At 36.0% G+C, this 16,387-nt stretch overlaps 1 protein-coding gene across 2 annotated transcripts in view; it reads left to right on the forward strand.

Moving 5' to 3' along the window:
- The first annotated feature begins 294 nt into the window (after positions 1–294).
- DACH2 (dachshund family transcription factor 2) overlaps positions 295–16,387 on the forward strand; it is a 722,046-nt gene continuing 705,953 nt past the window's right edge. For both annotated transcript variants that reach the window (XR_012127367.1, XM_073227574.1), the window contains exon 1: positions 295–1,007. Coding sequence is in view for 1 of the 2 variants with exons in the window: in XM_073227574.1 (XP_073083675.1) it covers positions 493–1,007 (515 nt within the window). In the remaining variant the exon portion in view is untranslated. The remainder of the gene's footprint in view (positions 1,008–16,387) is intronic.

Here is a 16,387-nt window from a genome sequence, read left to right on the forward strand (position 1 = left end):
TCATGGATTAGGCCACTTTGAGAGCCTTGCGCGAAAACTGGACGTTGTCTAGTCAGACTGGTAGGCAAGATGCGGGGGCGCCACATCGCCCCCTTCTCGGGCTCCATCCCTACTCACCGTCTAGCCCTTCTCAGCCTCAGGTAGTCGGGAGGCCGGCCAGCGAGTCTCCACCTCCTCGGTAGCGACAGCCATTCGGCGCGCTCGGGAGTCAAGGGGGTGGGGCCCATTGGCTGGGGGGCGCTGCCAGTCTCGGGAGGGGGTGTGGTGGGGTTGGGGTCTCGGGCGGCCGCGCGTCCCGGCTGCTCACTGTTTGCTGGGTGGTGGATGAGCGCGAGTGTGAGCGTGAGCCCAGCTACGGTAGACTTGCACAGAGTTCGGAGCTAGCGAGAGCGCGCCCAAGAGAAAACCAGAGGGAGGGAGAGAGTGCGAGGGGGCCTTGGAAAGACGCGGCGAGAAAGCGAGGGCCTGAGGACTTATACGATTTGAGGCTGAATGACCATGGCTGTCTCCGCACCTCCGGTGATCTCTGCAACTTCCAGCGGCGCCGGCGTCCCGGGGGGCTTGTTTCGGGCCGAACCTCTGTACTCGACTCCTGGAGAGCCTCCTCGTCTCATCCCCAGTATGATCAACAGTTTCATGGCCAACAACCATAGCGGCAGCGCCGGGGTTGGCGGGGTCGGTAGTGGCAGCGGAAACAGCGGCAACACCAACACAAACGAGTGCAGGATGGTCGACATGCATGGGGTGAAAGTGGCTTCATTCCTGATGGAAGGCCAGGAACTAATATGCCTTCCGCAAGTATTCGATCTCTTTCTCAAGCACCTGGTGGGAGGGTTGCACACGGTGTATACCAAGCTGAAGAGACTGGACATATCCCCTGTGGTGTGTACTGTCGAACAGGTCCGCATCCTCCGTGGGCTTGGGGCCATCCAGCCCGGGGTGAACCGCTGCAAACTCATCACCCGGAAAGACTTCGAAACTTTGTTCACCGACTGCACCAATGCCAGGTGAGATCTTCGTTCTTGGCTCGCTTTTCCCCCTTTGCCTTCTTCTGCATGTCTCGTCACCCTCATCCAACTTTGTAGAGAGGGAGGCCAGCTAGCTTGCCTCCACTCTTCACGCTGTAACTCGGTAGGAAACGAGGACTAGAGGGGCTCATTAATTGCCTGTCCCTTCTAGTCCGCGCTCAGTGGAAGGGCTTTGGTCTAAGCAAGTCCCGCACTAACTTCACTTTACAGTCCTCCAGTGAAACTTCCCAGCTTTTCGCCTATATCTTGCATGGCTTCTTGGCTGCTTGTGGTTGTTTGTTAATTTCTCTATGTGGTTTTCTTTCCTGCTCTTTTGTGGCCATACGGGTCGGATAGATTTTCTCCTGAACACGGACACCAGGGGTTTTCTTGGGGAGAGGGCTGGCTGAGCTGTAAACAGTGTTACTAAACTGGCAATCCAGAATACAGCATTTGAGGGATGCAGAGGGTCGGAATTCTAGACTCCATCCCAGAGGGTGATTCGTTCCCCACCCTGTGTGTTTGTTGAGAGTGCTTGGGGTATGTAATGGTCCTGGTGGTGATAGTGATGGTGATGGTGTGTATTTGTGTGTGTGTGTGTGTGTGTGTGTGTGTGTGTGTGTGTGAGAGAGAGAGAGAGAGAGAGAGAGAGAGAGAGAGAGAGAGAGAGAGCGCTCCTGTGAGGATGAGTGCTCACGCTTGCTGCGCAAAGCTCCCCAGTATGTGATACAAGAAAATCAATGGATCCTATTAAAAAAAAACGACAACAGATGTCACTTTTCTGGGATCATCCCTTTTGGGTCATCTGCAGAGGGCAAAGTGGGGCATGAAACGCTGGGGCTAGGACGGGTTTGGGGATGGAGTAGAAGTTGGCAGGTTTTCTGGAGAGGATGCTTTCAAAGAGTTGGAAGGATCCCATTACCACAAAGAGGATTCCTTAATTGATGATGGCCAGCTTCTCTGGTTGTGAGTGTGCTCCTTCATATCACAGATTAGAAGTACATTATAGAGCAAGAGTCTACTTGCATGTGTCCCTAAGCCAATTGTATTCAATATTTTTGAGTTTGAAAAGAAAGTAGGCTATATTCAAGATTGACTTTTTAAAGACCTGTGATGTAGTCTTCTTAGTGTTCATTCCACTTCCAGTCTAGTAATATTTGTTAGGAAGGTACACATTTGGCAGATTTGACTAGCATACACCCAAGAAATCACTATCACCAGATTAAAGGAGTGAAGGGTTTTGTTTGAAAACAACGCTACTGTTGGATCATTTGCAGAAAACTTCTGCAGAGGTAGACCTTCTCACGGTGCAACTGTAAATCATAAGCTGTCTGGGCTTATGAACTAAAACTAACTCATTTGTCACATTTTTTGTAAAATCCAAATTACTATGTATAGTTGAAGTATACTGATAACTTGTAGACAAACTGTTGCTGACTGCTGCAATAAGATAATGCTGTAACACAAGGGAACCTTTTCTTCCTTTGAGTAGTGTTCTCCTGTGTTCTAGCAGCTAAACAGAAACCTGTTCATATGAGAACTCCTACCTGATTCATATCTCAGGCTGGCAAACCTGGTTTATTAGATCAGATTTTCTTAAGGAAGATAGACGGCCTTAAAACACAAAGGATAACTGCTCTCTCAATAAAATAAGCAGTTATAGGTTGTAAGAGTAGAAAGAAAATTTTATTTTGACCACAAAGCTCTTTACGAATACACAAACCCAGAGGGTTACCAGGGACTTTACATGTGGGCCATATAGCTCATTTGTTGCCATTCAAAAAGTCTCACATTTCAACTATTGCAGACATGAAAACCTAACTTCTCTCTTTCTCTTTCCCTCCCACCCTCTCCCTTCCCTCTTCTCTATTCTTAAAGTGGAACAATTATTACACATAGGAAATTCTTCCTTCCTTAATAATTAATTTACACATCTTTGAGAAAAATCTATGACTTTCATTTAAAAATAGATTCATATTTTAATGTGACTTTGATACTTTCCTCTGTAAATATAAACCTTTCTTTAATTATTTTTTATTATAGCTACTTACCGAAGGGAAACATGGTAAATTATTCTGTATTCAGGGGCAGGTGTTCTCATACTGGTTTTGGACCCTGTTATATGAGGTGTTTTTAGGTTATTATTTTAATTCAGTTAAGTTGTATCCTTATCACAACATTTACAATGCTAACTTTTTTTTGGCTTAAATTGCTTTTGTGTATGTGCATGTAAAAAGGTGAAAGGGAAATATTAAAATATAAGAAGACGTATATCTGAGCTATGATGCATGTGCTTCCCCTGCATTTTTTCTTTATGAGTAATTTATTTATTAAATGCATTTTCTATAATCATGTTACAAATATTGCAATATATAATTGTAACAATTTATGAAATATATTCTATGAATGCAATCCATGAATGAAGATGAGGATAAATACTGAAACACCTATATTGCAATTTCTAGATAATAAACAAAACCCCACAATTTCTGAGAAAATCTCATTAATGGTAAAATAACATTACCAATTTGTATTGATGCAAAATGTCCTCATAATCATGTTATAAACTACAAGATATGATAATGCTTATAATGGGTGCTTTATGACTGTCAGTAACATTATTTACAGAAATGTGTACCTTAAATCATTCCCATTGTCTGAATGGTTTTATAAAATTGTGAAGTTAGTATTTAGGTCAACATTATTTTTATGACTTTTCTATTCAGTGAAAAGAAAGATGAGGGATGTAAATTGGAATGAGGCCCAAGCCAGACAAAATAAGGTAGATAAGACATGAAGCCAGTAAGAAAAAAGAGACGCAGAATATGAGCAGAATGATGCCAGGAAAGGGAGTGAAAGATGGATCAGAAGAGCTTGTAGAGATGCCCAAAGAAGAAGGATGTACCAAATGGAGCCTTGGCTAAAGAGGATTGTCATTCAGGACTCATGACTTCTTAGGACTTCTAGCTAAAGGGGAGAAGAGTGCTAGGAGAAAGTATATGTCCCGTGAATGGAAACTCTTATATAGTATTCTTATTTGAAAAAAAGAGATTAATCTTCATCTCCTGCTGAATACATTTCCATAATGTATTGTTGAACGGAAGGCCTATTTGTAATGGTGTCATTGGCAATTTTCTTTTCCTACGTAATAAACATTTCTTCCCCTCTCTGCCAGACAACTGGGGAAGAGTACAAGACCTGACTTAAGGTTTTTTAGTTGGGAATGCTTCCTACACTCTTCCAGGACAAACAAAGTGGACCGTTTTCAAATTGGTAATTTTCAAGGACCTTAACATATTGCCACTAAGGGGCATTTTTATTTGGCTCAGGGCACATTTTTATTAATGTGTACTGAAGAACAATGAGTAATATACATACACGATTGTTTCTTTGACAGTACTCACAGGAACTCTTATCAGTCAGTGCCTGTATTAACTAGTTTGTTATTAGCTAATTATCAAAATATTCAAAGTTGTCTTCCCAGAAAATAAGTTGGAAAATAATATCTGCCTCAGCTACTGGAGGACAGTCAGAGTAAAACTCTTGACTATTCATTGTTCTATTAAATAAGTCAAGCTTTATATCGCTGCAATTCCAAAGGGCAATGTAGTATTTTTCCATGATGCCCTTTAACTTCAGAAATTAATTATAGGGAAATTATTTTGAGGATTATTAAGAAAATGATGATAATAAGACCCAAGCCAAATGGGAAGGTTATCTTGTTTTTAGATCTTTGCTTTTGCAGATAAAGCTGATTTTTTTCCCATTTCTTGTGCAAGAGAAGTTACAGTTTTTAATATCAGAGACAGTAGAAAGACTCAGAGAGCAAATGTCTAAAAATTCACTCTTATGCAATGGATTTTACTTACTAAATCCTTCAAAATTTAATGTAGCAGAAAAATATTAAATTGAAAATTGGTATTCAGCAAGTGTGAAAAATCAGCCAACACATTTTAGTGTTATTTCTTTTTATCTACCTACTTAAAAAAACTAACATTGAAAGATTTCATAATTTGCATTTAATTTAATTTGAGGAACTGATAGAATGTTATTTAGTCTTTTATATACAGTTAAGTGGGTGCTTGAATAAATAAGAATATGATTAAGAAAACATTTGGTGCATTTGAAGACATGATTGAACATATACTCAAATGAATAAAATTCAGTTTTTTAAATTAAAAATGTAAATGCTCCAAATGTAGTTTATTGTTACTTTGTGTGAAGAGAGCAGAATTGGGCTTCTGTGTTAGGATAACTTTATATGAATTATAAAACTTTTACAACAATTTAAAACTTTCAGATATGAGAAGTATGATTATTGTAATCACTTAACAAGTTTGGTTTTGTATTCACACTTGATGTGAATATAGTTCATAATCCACACAGAATAGCATAATTTGTGTTGGAAGTTGATGTTTCCATTCACAGTAAAGTTAAGCAAAATCAAATTTTTGAAGTACTTGCATCAGTTCCTACAGTGATATTTTATATGGCTTGCATTGTCTGAAACAATAAAAAGTTTTAGAAATTAATCTGGGCAGTAAATGCAGACATTTTATCTCATAGATAATGAGAAGATAGATTGTCTACTAAAAGCAGCCACATAGTCAACAATGCTCTTTTATTAGAAGAATGATGTCAAGATTCTAATTAAAGTAATCTAGTCATGTGCCGATGCAGAGAACTTCCGCATGTACATTCATTTTACGTGTACACTTCTACATAATCAGCAATTTCTGTATTTATCTATAAGTACTTTAGCTGGATTTCGTATTTGTCCCAAACACTTATTTGTTAGATGATGGATGTTACATTAAGGAAATGATGCATGATGTGATGGAGAATATCTTTTGGTATTTATGTATGATACTAACCTCAATGTATAGTACATGAATGTCAATAAATAGGAAGTGGTGGTCTTCAGACATTAATGTTTTATATGGTTTCACACCAGAAATTCCTAATATCTGTAGGAAATATCAAGTCTGAATTATTTGATGCTTTCTTAAGTAACATTATTTTGTCTTAATGAAATACCTAGATGTTTTAAAAGTGCTTCTAGCAGGCAAATACAATTGTGAGAGCTTCTAATCCCAATATATTACATTTCAGTTAGCAATCTAGCTCTCCAGTGGCACTTTATCTGATACATTGAAATATACAAATGATTTAGGTACACTCTGTGCATTTTAAATATGTATTAAAATTGCCCTATTGACCAAAACTGAAAATATTATGTTTTTGGAGAAAAGACATCAAACCTTTCCTCAAAAGCAAAACAATTAGGCATTAATGATATTGTTTTTGCATATTCAAAAGGTCTTTGGTAGCATTTCTTCCCTCTTCTTCTCTTTCACCATCTCAACCTGCAAAACTTCTCACTGTCACTTCAGATCACACAATTCTAAAAAGATAAAACAACATTTAAACACATTTGCTTTGGAAGGGAAATTGAGCATTTGCACGCAATAAGCCTGATTGTGAAACTGCATGCAAATTGTGTTTTGATTTATCTCTTTTACACTTTTTTCCATTTGAATTGATCTTGCATTAATTTCACCAAACTGCTCTGTGAGGCTGCAGATGTTGCCCTGTGTTTAATAAATCAATGAGACAGATCTGAATGAATCACTTCAGATGGATTCTCTGCTCGGTTTGATGTCTAGATGTTATTCTTAGCTTCTTATCATGACAGATGCATTAATGTTCCCATACACTGCCAGCAATGTCAAGGAGATTGAAGCTTTTAAAGTGGTGGTGTCTCTTTTTCCATTTTCTACTAGAGCAACAAAATTTATTTTACTTTATTTAAGAATCAAAAATATCAAACCAATTATAAATGTCTTCATGGGAAAGATTCTTAATTTTCATGCTATGTTAACTATTGCAGAATGGTGGAAATCAATATGTTGAAACCTAAATATAGTGTAACTGCTTAATAGTGCCTCCACATTAATATTTAATCATGGATGGAAAAATGAGAATAAGTAATATATGATTGGGACACATTGAAAATATCATTATAAATAGAATAATGCTGTATCCAAATTGATTACAAAGGGTTTTAGTTTTTAAATCCTTACTAATAAGCTTCTTGTTGGCTTAATGCAGCTGCAATATACTCTTATCAAAGGATTTAGAACTCCTGAAGGATTTAATATTTCTTTTTAGTCAGAAGGAGACAGCCTGTTCATTGTGTATTCATCATTTCCTCACTTTGTAGTGCTGAAAATCTTAGAAAAGTTTATTTCACTTTAGTTTATTTCAGTTATTTATATTCTGGGTCATTATTTGCAAATCATAAATCATTCAGTAACATAAATGCTACTTCTATAATTTCATTTCTTGGACTATAGAAAGCATATTCATACAAAAAGGAACTTTGTTATAACTCCAGTGAAATTTATCTACCTGCATTAAATATCCTAACTACCATACTTCATTTCATTTACCCATGGCTTCATTACCTTGGTTTTAAGACAGAAACAGTTCTGTTGATTGTTGTGAAGTATTTTGAATTCAGTGTTGTAGGTGTTTGATTTTCAGTTAATCTCTGGTATTTGATTCAGTTTTTCTCTTGCTCAACTTTCTGAAGCATATATATTTTTAAAAAATCAGCTTTTGATGGTCATTCCTCTTTGCAGGCCTTCACAGTATTCTTTCATTGTAATTTTGTTACCTTTATTAGCATAGGAAACAGGAAGCACTGTTAACTGATACTGTTGAAGTCTCACATTCTTCAGGAAAATTTTAATCTCCAGTGTTAGGCTAATCGTGGAAGCATGGATACATGCTATGATCTGTAGTACAGTGTAAAGGCAAGTTTATAATGACATCCAAGAAAGTTATAGACAGGAGTTAACTTTTTTTTCCAATCTTGTTTACAACATGGGAATGTATTCATGGTGAGATCTTGCCACATTCTTTTTTAAAGCTGAGTTTGTATTTAGAATGTGTGCAATTATTATGTTGAGAATGTAAATATAAGATGTAATGCACATTGTTTTATGCAAAATTGAATACAATATAACTAAAGAGAAAATTGATATATTTATTAGTACTTATAATGATACCCTTAAAAGAGTACTGAATTTGTTAATAAAAAACAAAACCTTGGATTTGTAAAAATGATTTCTGAGGAGTACTTTTTAACTTCAGTAATGTTCATTATACAACTTCATTAAGTCTGACGTGTGCATATCAGGTAACTAATGCACATTGGTCAAATGAATATGATCATGCACATACACACACATTTATTCTTTCTATAAGAATTCTTTGCACAAATTACTGTTCCTTAAAAAAAGCTAAGAAATAGTTACATAAAGTATGTGTTTATTAAAAAGACAGTAAATTTTAATTCCATTATAAAACCATTTGTAATTATGCCTTAAACTTTTCACATATATACATATAAAGCTATCAAAATCTGATACATTAAATTATATTTGAACTGAAATACATCTTTAAAGAAACTATGGCTTCTTGACATTTCCTTTTAGTGAAATCCCAGAGGAGATATTCTAATGTTATGGATAGGCAAGGATTAATAAATATAATAAGCATACTACCATAAAATGATTGTCAGCTATTTAGATTTATACTACATGATACCAGTACTAAACCTGGTGGCAGTTGACTGTTCATCTTCTTTCAAACAGTAAATGCATGGTTATCCAAAGTGAGCTGGTAAGAAGAGCGTTTTCTTCCCTTCTATCTATAGTCTGTGAATAGAAACACAAATACTTAAGTAAAATGACTTACCTTTTTTCTGGAAATTCTCATAACCCAATCTATGCAGCATGAATTTGCATCAAGTATCCCCCCACCCATTAAAGAAGTAACTTTGTTCTGTCAGGTGTAATTAATTTTGAAGAGTAAAATATCCTTTCATGTAAGACCTCTGAGGTTGAAACTAGTCATATGTATGTACTATTTTGACCCATTACAATTATTTAGTTTATTAGAACAAATTGTGGTGAAAACTTTGTAATTACACCGCTGGAAAAAATATATAGTGTGGGAAAGTTTAAAAAATAATGAACCACAGTGTTTTTATTGCTTTATAACCTTTTTATTTTTAAACAAGTTGACTGCTTAATAGTGTATAATGTAGTGTGTATGTTAAAGTATAAAACATTCAATTGCAATTGTCTCCAATGATCTTATCAGGTTGCTGGCAACTGCTAGCTGGTAACAGTATTTAGGCTTCATTTAGTCTCTCTGCTATTTATGTGATGGGTTAAAAAGAAAAAAGTAATATTGATCTGTCTCTGGATTAAAGTTTAAAATGGGCAACAGCCTGGTTGCAACATAAGGCTTTTTTTTTTTTGATTTCTCAGCTTGCCATTGATCTCCTTGTTTTATTGCATTCATTATTTATTAAAAGAATTTGCAAGCTAAACATAACGCTAAGCTAGTTTGCACACAGGGACTGCACTTAGGAAATTGAATGGAAATTGCATTAGAGATGAACATCTGTGCTATTTTTCCACTCATGTGTTTATGGGTTTTTATAAAAGGTGTATTGGATTAACAGTTAGAACCATTGTAGCTTACAGCAATGTTAGATTCTGAGCTTTTAGTTATTTTGAAAGAAGTCTGTCTCTCGCTTGTTTGTCTAAAAAGTGAAGTAATTAAAGTAATAGCATCACAAAGAATATTTAGATAAATTTATTTTAATTATATTTGTTAATCCATTATCTACATTATGAATCAATTTTGAGATAGTCTGCTGTACTGAAGTAAAAACGTTTTTAAAAACACATACTTAATTATATAAGACTATACTATCTCTTAATGGCTTTTGGTAGTGGTGTACATAGGTGGAATTTACACAGTACCAATTTTAAGAATGTTGAATTTAATCCCATGTTAAAGCACACCAAATTCACAGAAACAATATAAAAGCTTTAATGTGATCATCCATAAAATGTTATTGTATGTGTATGTTAGGCCTTGAGCCTTCTGAAAGGATAATAAACACACAGACACTGAAGACTTGCTTTATATAACATTACGGACAATAAGATGGGATGCTTTATGATATGGGTCCCCTCTTGAATTCAATCCAAGGAAGTTTAATTACAAAAGCCCATGAGGACCTCAACTGAAATAGTTCTCCAGAGGACATAAGTTAGGCCCTAGTGAGTATCCCTCTTTGCCAGTACTATCTTTAATCTGTTGGACTTTAAGTAGATACAATAAAAACGTCACAATCATTTCATCTCTCATGATTAGATTTGTCATGATGGGGTGTGTGTGTGTGTGTGTGTGTGTGTGTGTGTAGAGTATACTCTGTGGTGCCAGGCAATGTACTAGATGTTGTGAAAGAGTAAATAACAACAGTCTCCTTTTTCATGGAGCTTACATTCTAGAATCATGCTGTCTTTGGCCTGGGGTACATACATCTCATATTCCTTCATTATATTTGTTAAGTTGTGAAGTCCCCAGGATTACACATTTTTGCCATTTCCATTGTTGAACAGTCCTTAAATTTCCTTTTTTCATGTCTGCCTCATGTGTTATATAAGTAAACACTGATTTTTTTTCAGTCTTTAGAATTATACTAGGTCCAACTAAAAATAGTCAAGAGATTTTGAGATATAAAACAAAATATTTTAGTCTTATGAATGTAGTCTAATAAGTCTTATGAATTTTAGTCTCATTATAAATAAAATGCACATCAAGAGGAATTTGGAATAAAACATATTTACACTTTAGAATAGCTGTAGTTAATTGTATCTTTTCTTTGACATATATTTGTTGCAAGGGTTATGTGTCCTTAAAAATTCATAAAATTACTCATTCTGTGAGACATGTTTTTGTACTAAAATGTGCAACTGTGGATAGAAAAACATGTTTATTTCCATGTAAAGTTTGACTTCATTTGTGTTAAGAGTTTTAAATAGATCCTCAAGCTTAGAGTTTGCTTTGCATGTGGTCTTATACAATATTATGTGCCAAAAAGTAAAACAGTGATGAGAAAGAGTTATTTGTTTTTATTTGTTCAGAATACATTGGCCCTTAGATGTATTATATTTAAATATAAATAACTTGAGAAAACAAGATTATTTGCAAATATGTGTAATTAAATGTTTGATTGTTACTGTTAAGTTGCTACTTTGGAAGTTGCTGTGAAATGCTAAACTTCTGAACTTTTTTGTTAAAAAAAATTTATGAGTACCCTCTAGGTTTTAATTTGAGAAAGACAAAAGGGGAGTTCATTTATAGAAAAAAATGTACTGCATAGTACATTTTATACATAGTGTGCAACTTTTAGGTCTCATTTTATAAGCCAATTAGAATATTTGGTTTGAACACACATTATATGTGTGTATATATGTGTGCACATATGCTTATTTTTTTAATCAATTCAGTCCATTTGTCACTTCATTTCAGCAAGTATTTAATAAGTATTGTTCTATTAGTCTGTGTAAGGCTACCTATCAAGGGGCAAGTAGTGATCTCAGGAACTATGAGAATTCTTATTTGTTGTATCTCCAGATTACCTAGGTAGAGTTTTATTGTTACATGGTTAAAACTCATCTAACCCACATTAATGCAAGGAACAGTAAATGATGTACACACTCAAAATCATGGAAAATTAAAATAACATTAATTAGGCCTTGCAGTGCATTATAAAATATTTATGGCCTATTTACCTGTCTAAATATATTTTGCTTATTCTACTATTAAATCATACTTATATTTTATGAGTATTCACTGGTAGGAAGGAGAGATAGCCCTGAAATATGCTAAGGGTGAATTAAATCTGAAATTAAATGCTTCACATAGAAAATACCTGAGAAACCAAAGCCAAAGCAGACATAGAGCTTATTTGTCATAACTAACAGCAGTGTACTGGGTCATGTTAATTAGTGATTAGCTAAATTAGTATATTTTGCTTGAATTTGTTCTTATGTTATCTTTGGAAAGATTTATGTGCTTAATGGATATAGTACTTATTACAGCTGTTAGCAGATCAGAACCTGGCAAACTGCATGAAGCCAGTTGTTGACTTTAACACAATTCTGTGCTTCAGTCTCCTCAGTAACGGTCTTCCATAAGTTAAACAAACATTTGTTGACACTGGAGGAGTCATGGCATTTGGGTTAAAACACATCGATGAGTATAGCACTAAATTAGATTTTTGTGAAGTGTTTCTACTCTATGGTGGGACTAATTAATCACTTTCCAACTTACAATTAAAAAATGGAACATTATAATCTTGATGCTGATCATGTCCTGCAAGCATGGTCATTTTGATGATGGGCATATGCTGAACATTTGTGACCTCTGAGGAGGGCAATAAACTGCTTCAGAGCTTAATTGATAGAAGTGTCTTTGGTATGGCCACTTTCCTAAGTTTGCGGTTGTTCTGGCTTGATCCTTGTCATACTAGAAGAGTGACAGGCTTTTGTTATTTTAGGGACATATTCTTTTTCATGAGGTCGTATGATGTTTACATAATCCCCATTCTGCCAGAGTCTAAAGCTTTTCTTACCCTTCGCAGTTTAGTCCTGTTGAATTGAATGACTGCTCTTCTATGTATTCTTTTTTTTTTCAAGAGGATTCTGTTTTTAAATGTAAATACAACTCAAGAAATTCCTCCCTTAAAATCTTTTTCTGTATTAGTGGCAAAAATGTAAAGGCATTTGTCCCATATGGATTTATATTTCATCAAAGAAGGGGCAATGGAGCTCAATAATTTAAGGTTCTCTGTCCAATTAGGAAGGCTCTTGATTTTAAAATAGGAGAGCTATAATTTGGGTCATGTTAGCATTGATGTAGTGCCATTGGGCATGGACAAAGGAATGAAGCTAAATAAGGGTGGAGAAAACTTGAGAGAATATTTCTCATGGAAATATTGAATGGACTAGGAACTAGCTGGTGAGAGGTAAGCAGAATAGTGTGAACTGGTGAAGGCAGGCCTTTTCACAGAGCTCTTGAATGAATTCACTCTTTAAATTGCACTTTATTTTAGTGGTTAGTTTTAGCAGATTGATGAATAGGAACACAAAGTGTAAAAAATATTAGCTGTAAATAAAAATAAAAACTAAAGGCAAAATGTGGAAATGTTAGTCCATTTGAAGTGAGCTGGTGGCATTTGAAACCATAACAGAATATTTGAATTTGTGTTGTCACTGAAATAATATTCCTTTACTATAGTAGTAAATGTTACTTTAGTTTTTAAAATACTTTCTACAGTGTCCATTTACATTTTTTTGGTAAGTTTCCATTCTATTACTGGTCTGTGAGCCTGATTCTAGCTTGCCATAGCACATTTTTGAAACACATGTTGAGTGAATTTTTTTAAAAGGGTTACATTTTGCCTTTGGATATGTGTGTGAAGTTTTTATTGTATTCAATAGTAACTAAGTTTGCATTTTAGGGAGTAATTTGAACCACTGTATTCAAGATTATTTAATGACCATTAAAATTTGAATTAAAGAACATCAAAGTGGCATTTTTGTCATTTTTGTATTTAATAAGTACAGTAAAGTTTAAATATTTCCTTCATGCCTTCTGCCTGAAAATATATCTGAAAGTTTAAAATGACTAGCTAGGTGCAACAGTAAAAACTTTACATGTCTATACTGGGACATAGTTTATATAGTGCTTTCACATACATTAGCTCAATTAATCTGATCCTAAGAATAGTCTGGTTTTATAATTTTGTTGTGAAAGTTTTGTTTCCAAATTTTTATAAACAAATGGCTGATCACTTTACAATGTGGTACTTCTGGGGATCACTTAATCTCATTTACACTTTTTTCACTCAGTGCTAAATCAGCATCATCCATAGTTTTAATGAAACTGATAATGCTTCCAGGGAATAATTGTACCTTATGTTTGTGCAGAAGTTCACAGGCTGCAAAGCTTGTTCATACACTATCTGCATTTATCCTCACAGCAACTCAGTGAGGCAGGTCATGTGATCATGAATTTAGGTGAGAAAATTGAAATGTAAGTAAGTTAAATGAATGGCTTAAGGCCATAACGTCTAGTACGAGCAGAGCCTGCCCTTGAACCTAAGCCTTCTCTTGTATCTCTGCTACACTGTGCTCTCTATGCTGTCTCTGAAGTGGTAAGTCTTAAAAGAGGGACTTGAGCAAATACATTTAGTAAGATGGAGAATTGTCCCAGATATTCAGAGAATTATTTGAAAATCTAGTGATGGGAAACAGGGATAAACAAACCAGCAGGAGAGGTAAGTAGTACACAGGAGTTTCCCTAGAATGTCTTCAGGGTACATGCCCTGATAGGAAATACTGCCTTTTAATGATCACATTTTCAGATATATAGTAACTAAACTCCCCTGGTGGAGACCTAATTCCATATGCATGTACAGAAAAGTTTTTGGGAACTAACAACTTAACTTTTTGAATGGAAATGTGAAAGGAATAATAATTCATGAAAGTGTGTAGAGATGGCAGTAGTTCTTCCACATATAATATATTGAAAGAATTTATGAAATTGGGACCTAGTTACTAAACAATACAAATTGTCTCTTGTGTCCAAAATACTATGCTAGGCTCTATGGACATCTTCAGAGGGCCTTCATTTATCATAGAGACAAGGAATTCATGCATAAAAAAGACCAGTCGCTCATTCATTCATTCATCAAATAGCTATTTGGGTGTCTGCTCTGTGTCAGGCACTCTTCTAGGTGCTTGGGATATATCTGTTAAAACTAAACAAAGATCCTGCCTCTTAAAAGGGGCTTATATTCTATGACGTGATGGTGTGAGTGGAGGAAGACAATAAAGAATGTGCATAAGAAAGAAGCCAATTATATTGTGTTAGAAGATGGTAAGTGCTGTAGAAACAATAGAGCAAGTTGAGGAAGGTAAGGGTATGGGGGGATTGGAGGTGGCTGCAGTTTTAAATAGAATGTGTAGTTAGTATAGGTCTCAGTGGGAATGTGAGCTTTGTTCACAGACTTGAAAGGAGGGGAGGTAGCCAAGCCAAATCTGAGGAAAGAGTGTCTAGGCTGAGAAAACGGTTTGACCAGAAGCTCTAAAGCAGGAGCACGCCTAGCAGGTTTGAGGAACAGTAAGGATGCTAGTGTGGCTGGTGTGGAGTGAATGAGGGAAAGAGTAGTAGGAAGGAGATCATAGTGTAGTGTTGGAGGAGAGTCATATAAACCTTTTAGGCCATTGTGAGGACTTTGATTTTTATGCTGAATGAACTGGGGAGTTGGTGCTGAGTTTTGAGCAAGGCTTTAACAGGATTTGACTCAGGTTTCTAAAGGATGACTGGCTGGTAGTATAGAATAAGCTTCAAAAAAAAGTGGGGCAAGGGTAGACACAGGGTGCTAGAGCAGGAAGCTGAGAGAGAGAGATGGTGGTAGATTAGACCACAGTCATGGAATAGCGGTGTAAGAATTGGTCTGATTATGGGTAGGTTTTGAAAGTAAAATCAATAGGACTTCCTGATGGAATAGACAGTGAGTATGAGAGAAAGAAAAGAGTCATGGACAACTCCAAGAGTCTGTTAAGAGCAACTGGGAGGATGAAGTTTCTATCACTTGACAAAGGGAAGTAGGTGGGGCAGATTTGGGGAAAAAGGTCAGGAGTTGTTTTATACTTGTTAGTTTTCAGATATCGTTTAGCTTTTTCGGCAGAGATGTACAATGGTCATTGGATATACAAGTCTGGTGCTTGGGGGAGAAGTTCATCCAGATAGGAGATAGAAATTTAGGAAAGGAGTGACTGTAAGTAGAAAAAGGAGGGTTTCATGGACTGAGTCCTGGGTCACCCCAACATAGATTAGAGAGAAGAGAAGGAATCAGCAAAACCCTGAGAAGGAATATCCGATGAAGTAAGAGGTAAATGAAGAGAGAATAGTGTCCTGAAAGCTAAGCCAAGAAAATGTATCAAAAAGGAGGTAGTGATGAAGCAGCTAAAATGCTGCCTTACTAAGCCAAAAAACGTGAGGCCTGGGAATTGGTCATTGGATGTGGCAATGGAAGGCACTGGTAATGTTGACGAGAGCAGTTTGCTGGAAGAATAGGATTGAGGAGTCTTGAGTGATATGTTTTCAGAGGCAATAGGAGCAGAGCAATTGGAGACAGAGTATATACAACTCTATCTGGGGATTTTCTGCAAAGGTAGCAAACAAAACTCTAGGTGGGAAGGAGTAGCTTGAGAGCAGGGTGGGATGGGGGTATGATCAAGAGGTTATTATATTGTATTAAGATGGAAGAAATAACAGCATGTACTGTTAGGAATAATCCAGTAGAAATTTTTTAAAATGGATGTTGTAGGAAAGGGAGAGGAATATTGCTGAAGGGATATTCTTGGATAGGAGAGCTGGATAGGATCCAGTGAGCAAGCAGATTAGCTCTAGGTAGAAGCAAGGTTAGTGCATCTACA

Source organism: Manis javanica, chromosome X, assembly GCF_040802235.1.
Source record: "Manis javanica isolate MJ-LG chromosome X, MJ_LKY, whole genome shotgun sequence".
In the NCBI taxonomy this organism is placed as follows: Eukaryota; Metazoa; Chordata; class Mammalia; order Pholidota; family Manidae; genus Manis; species Manis javanica.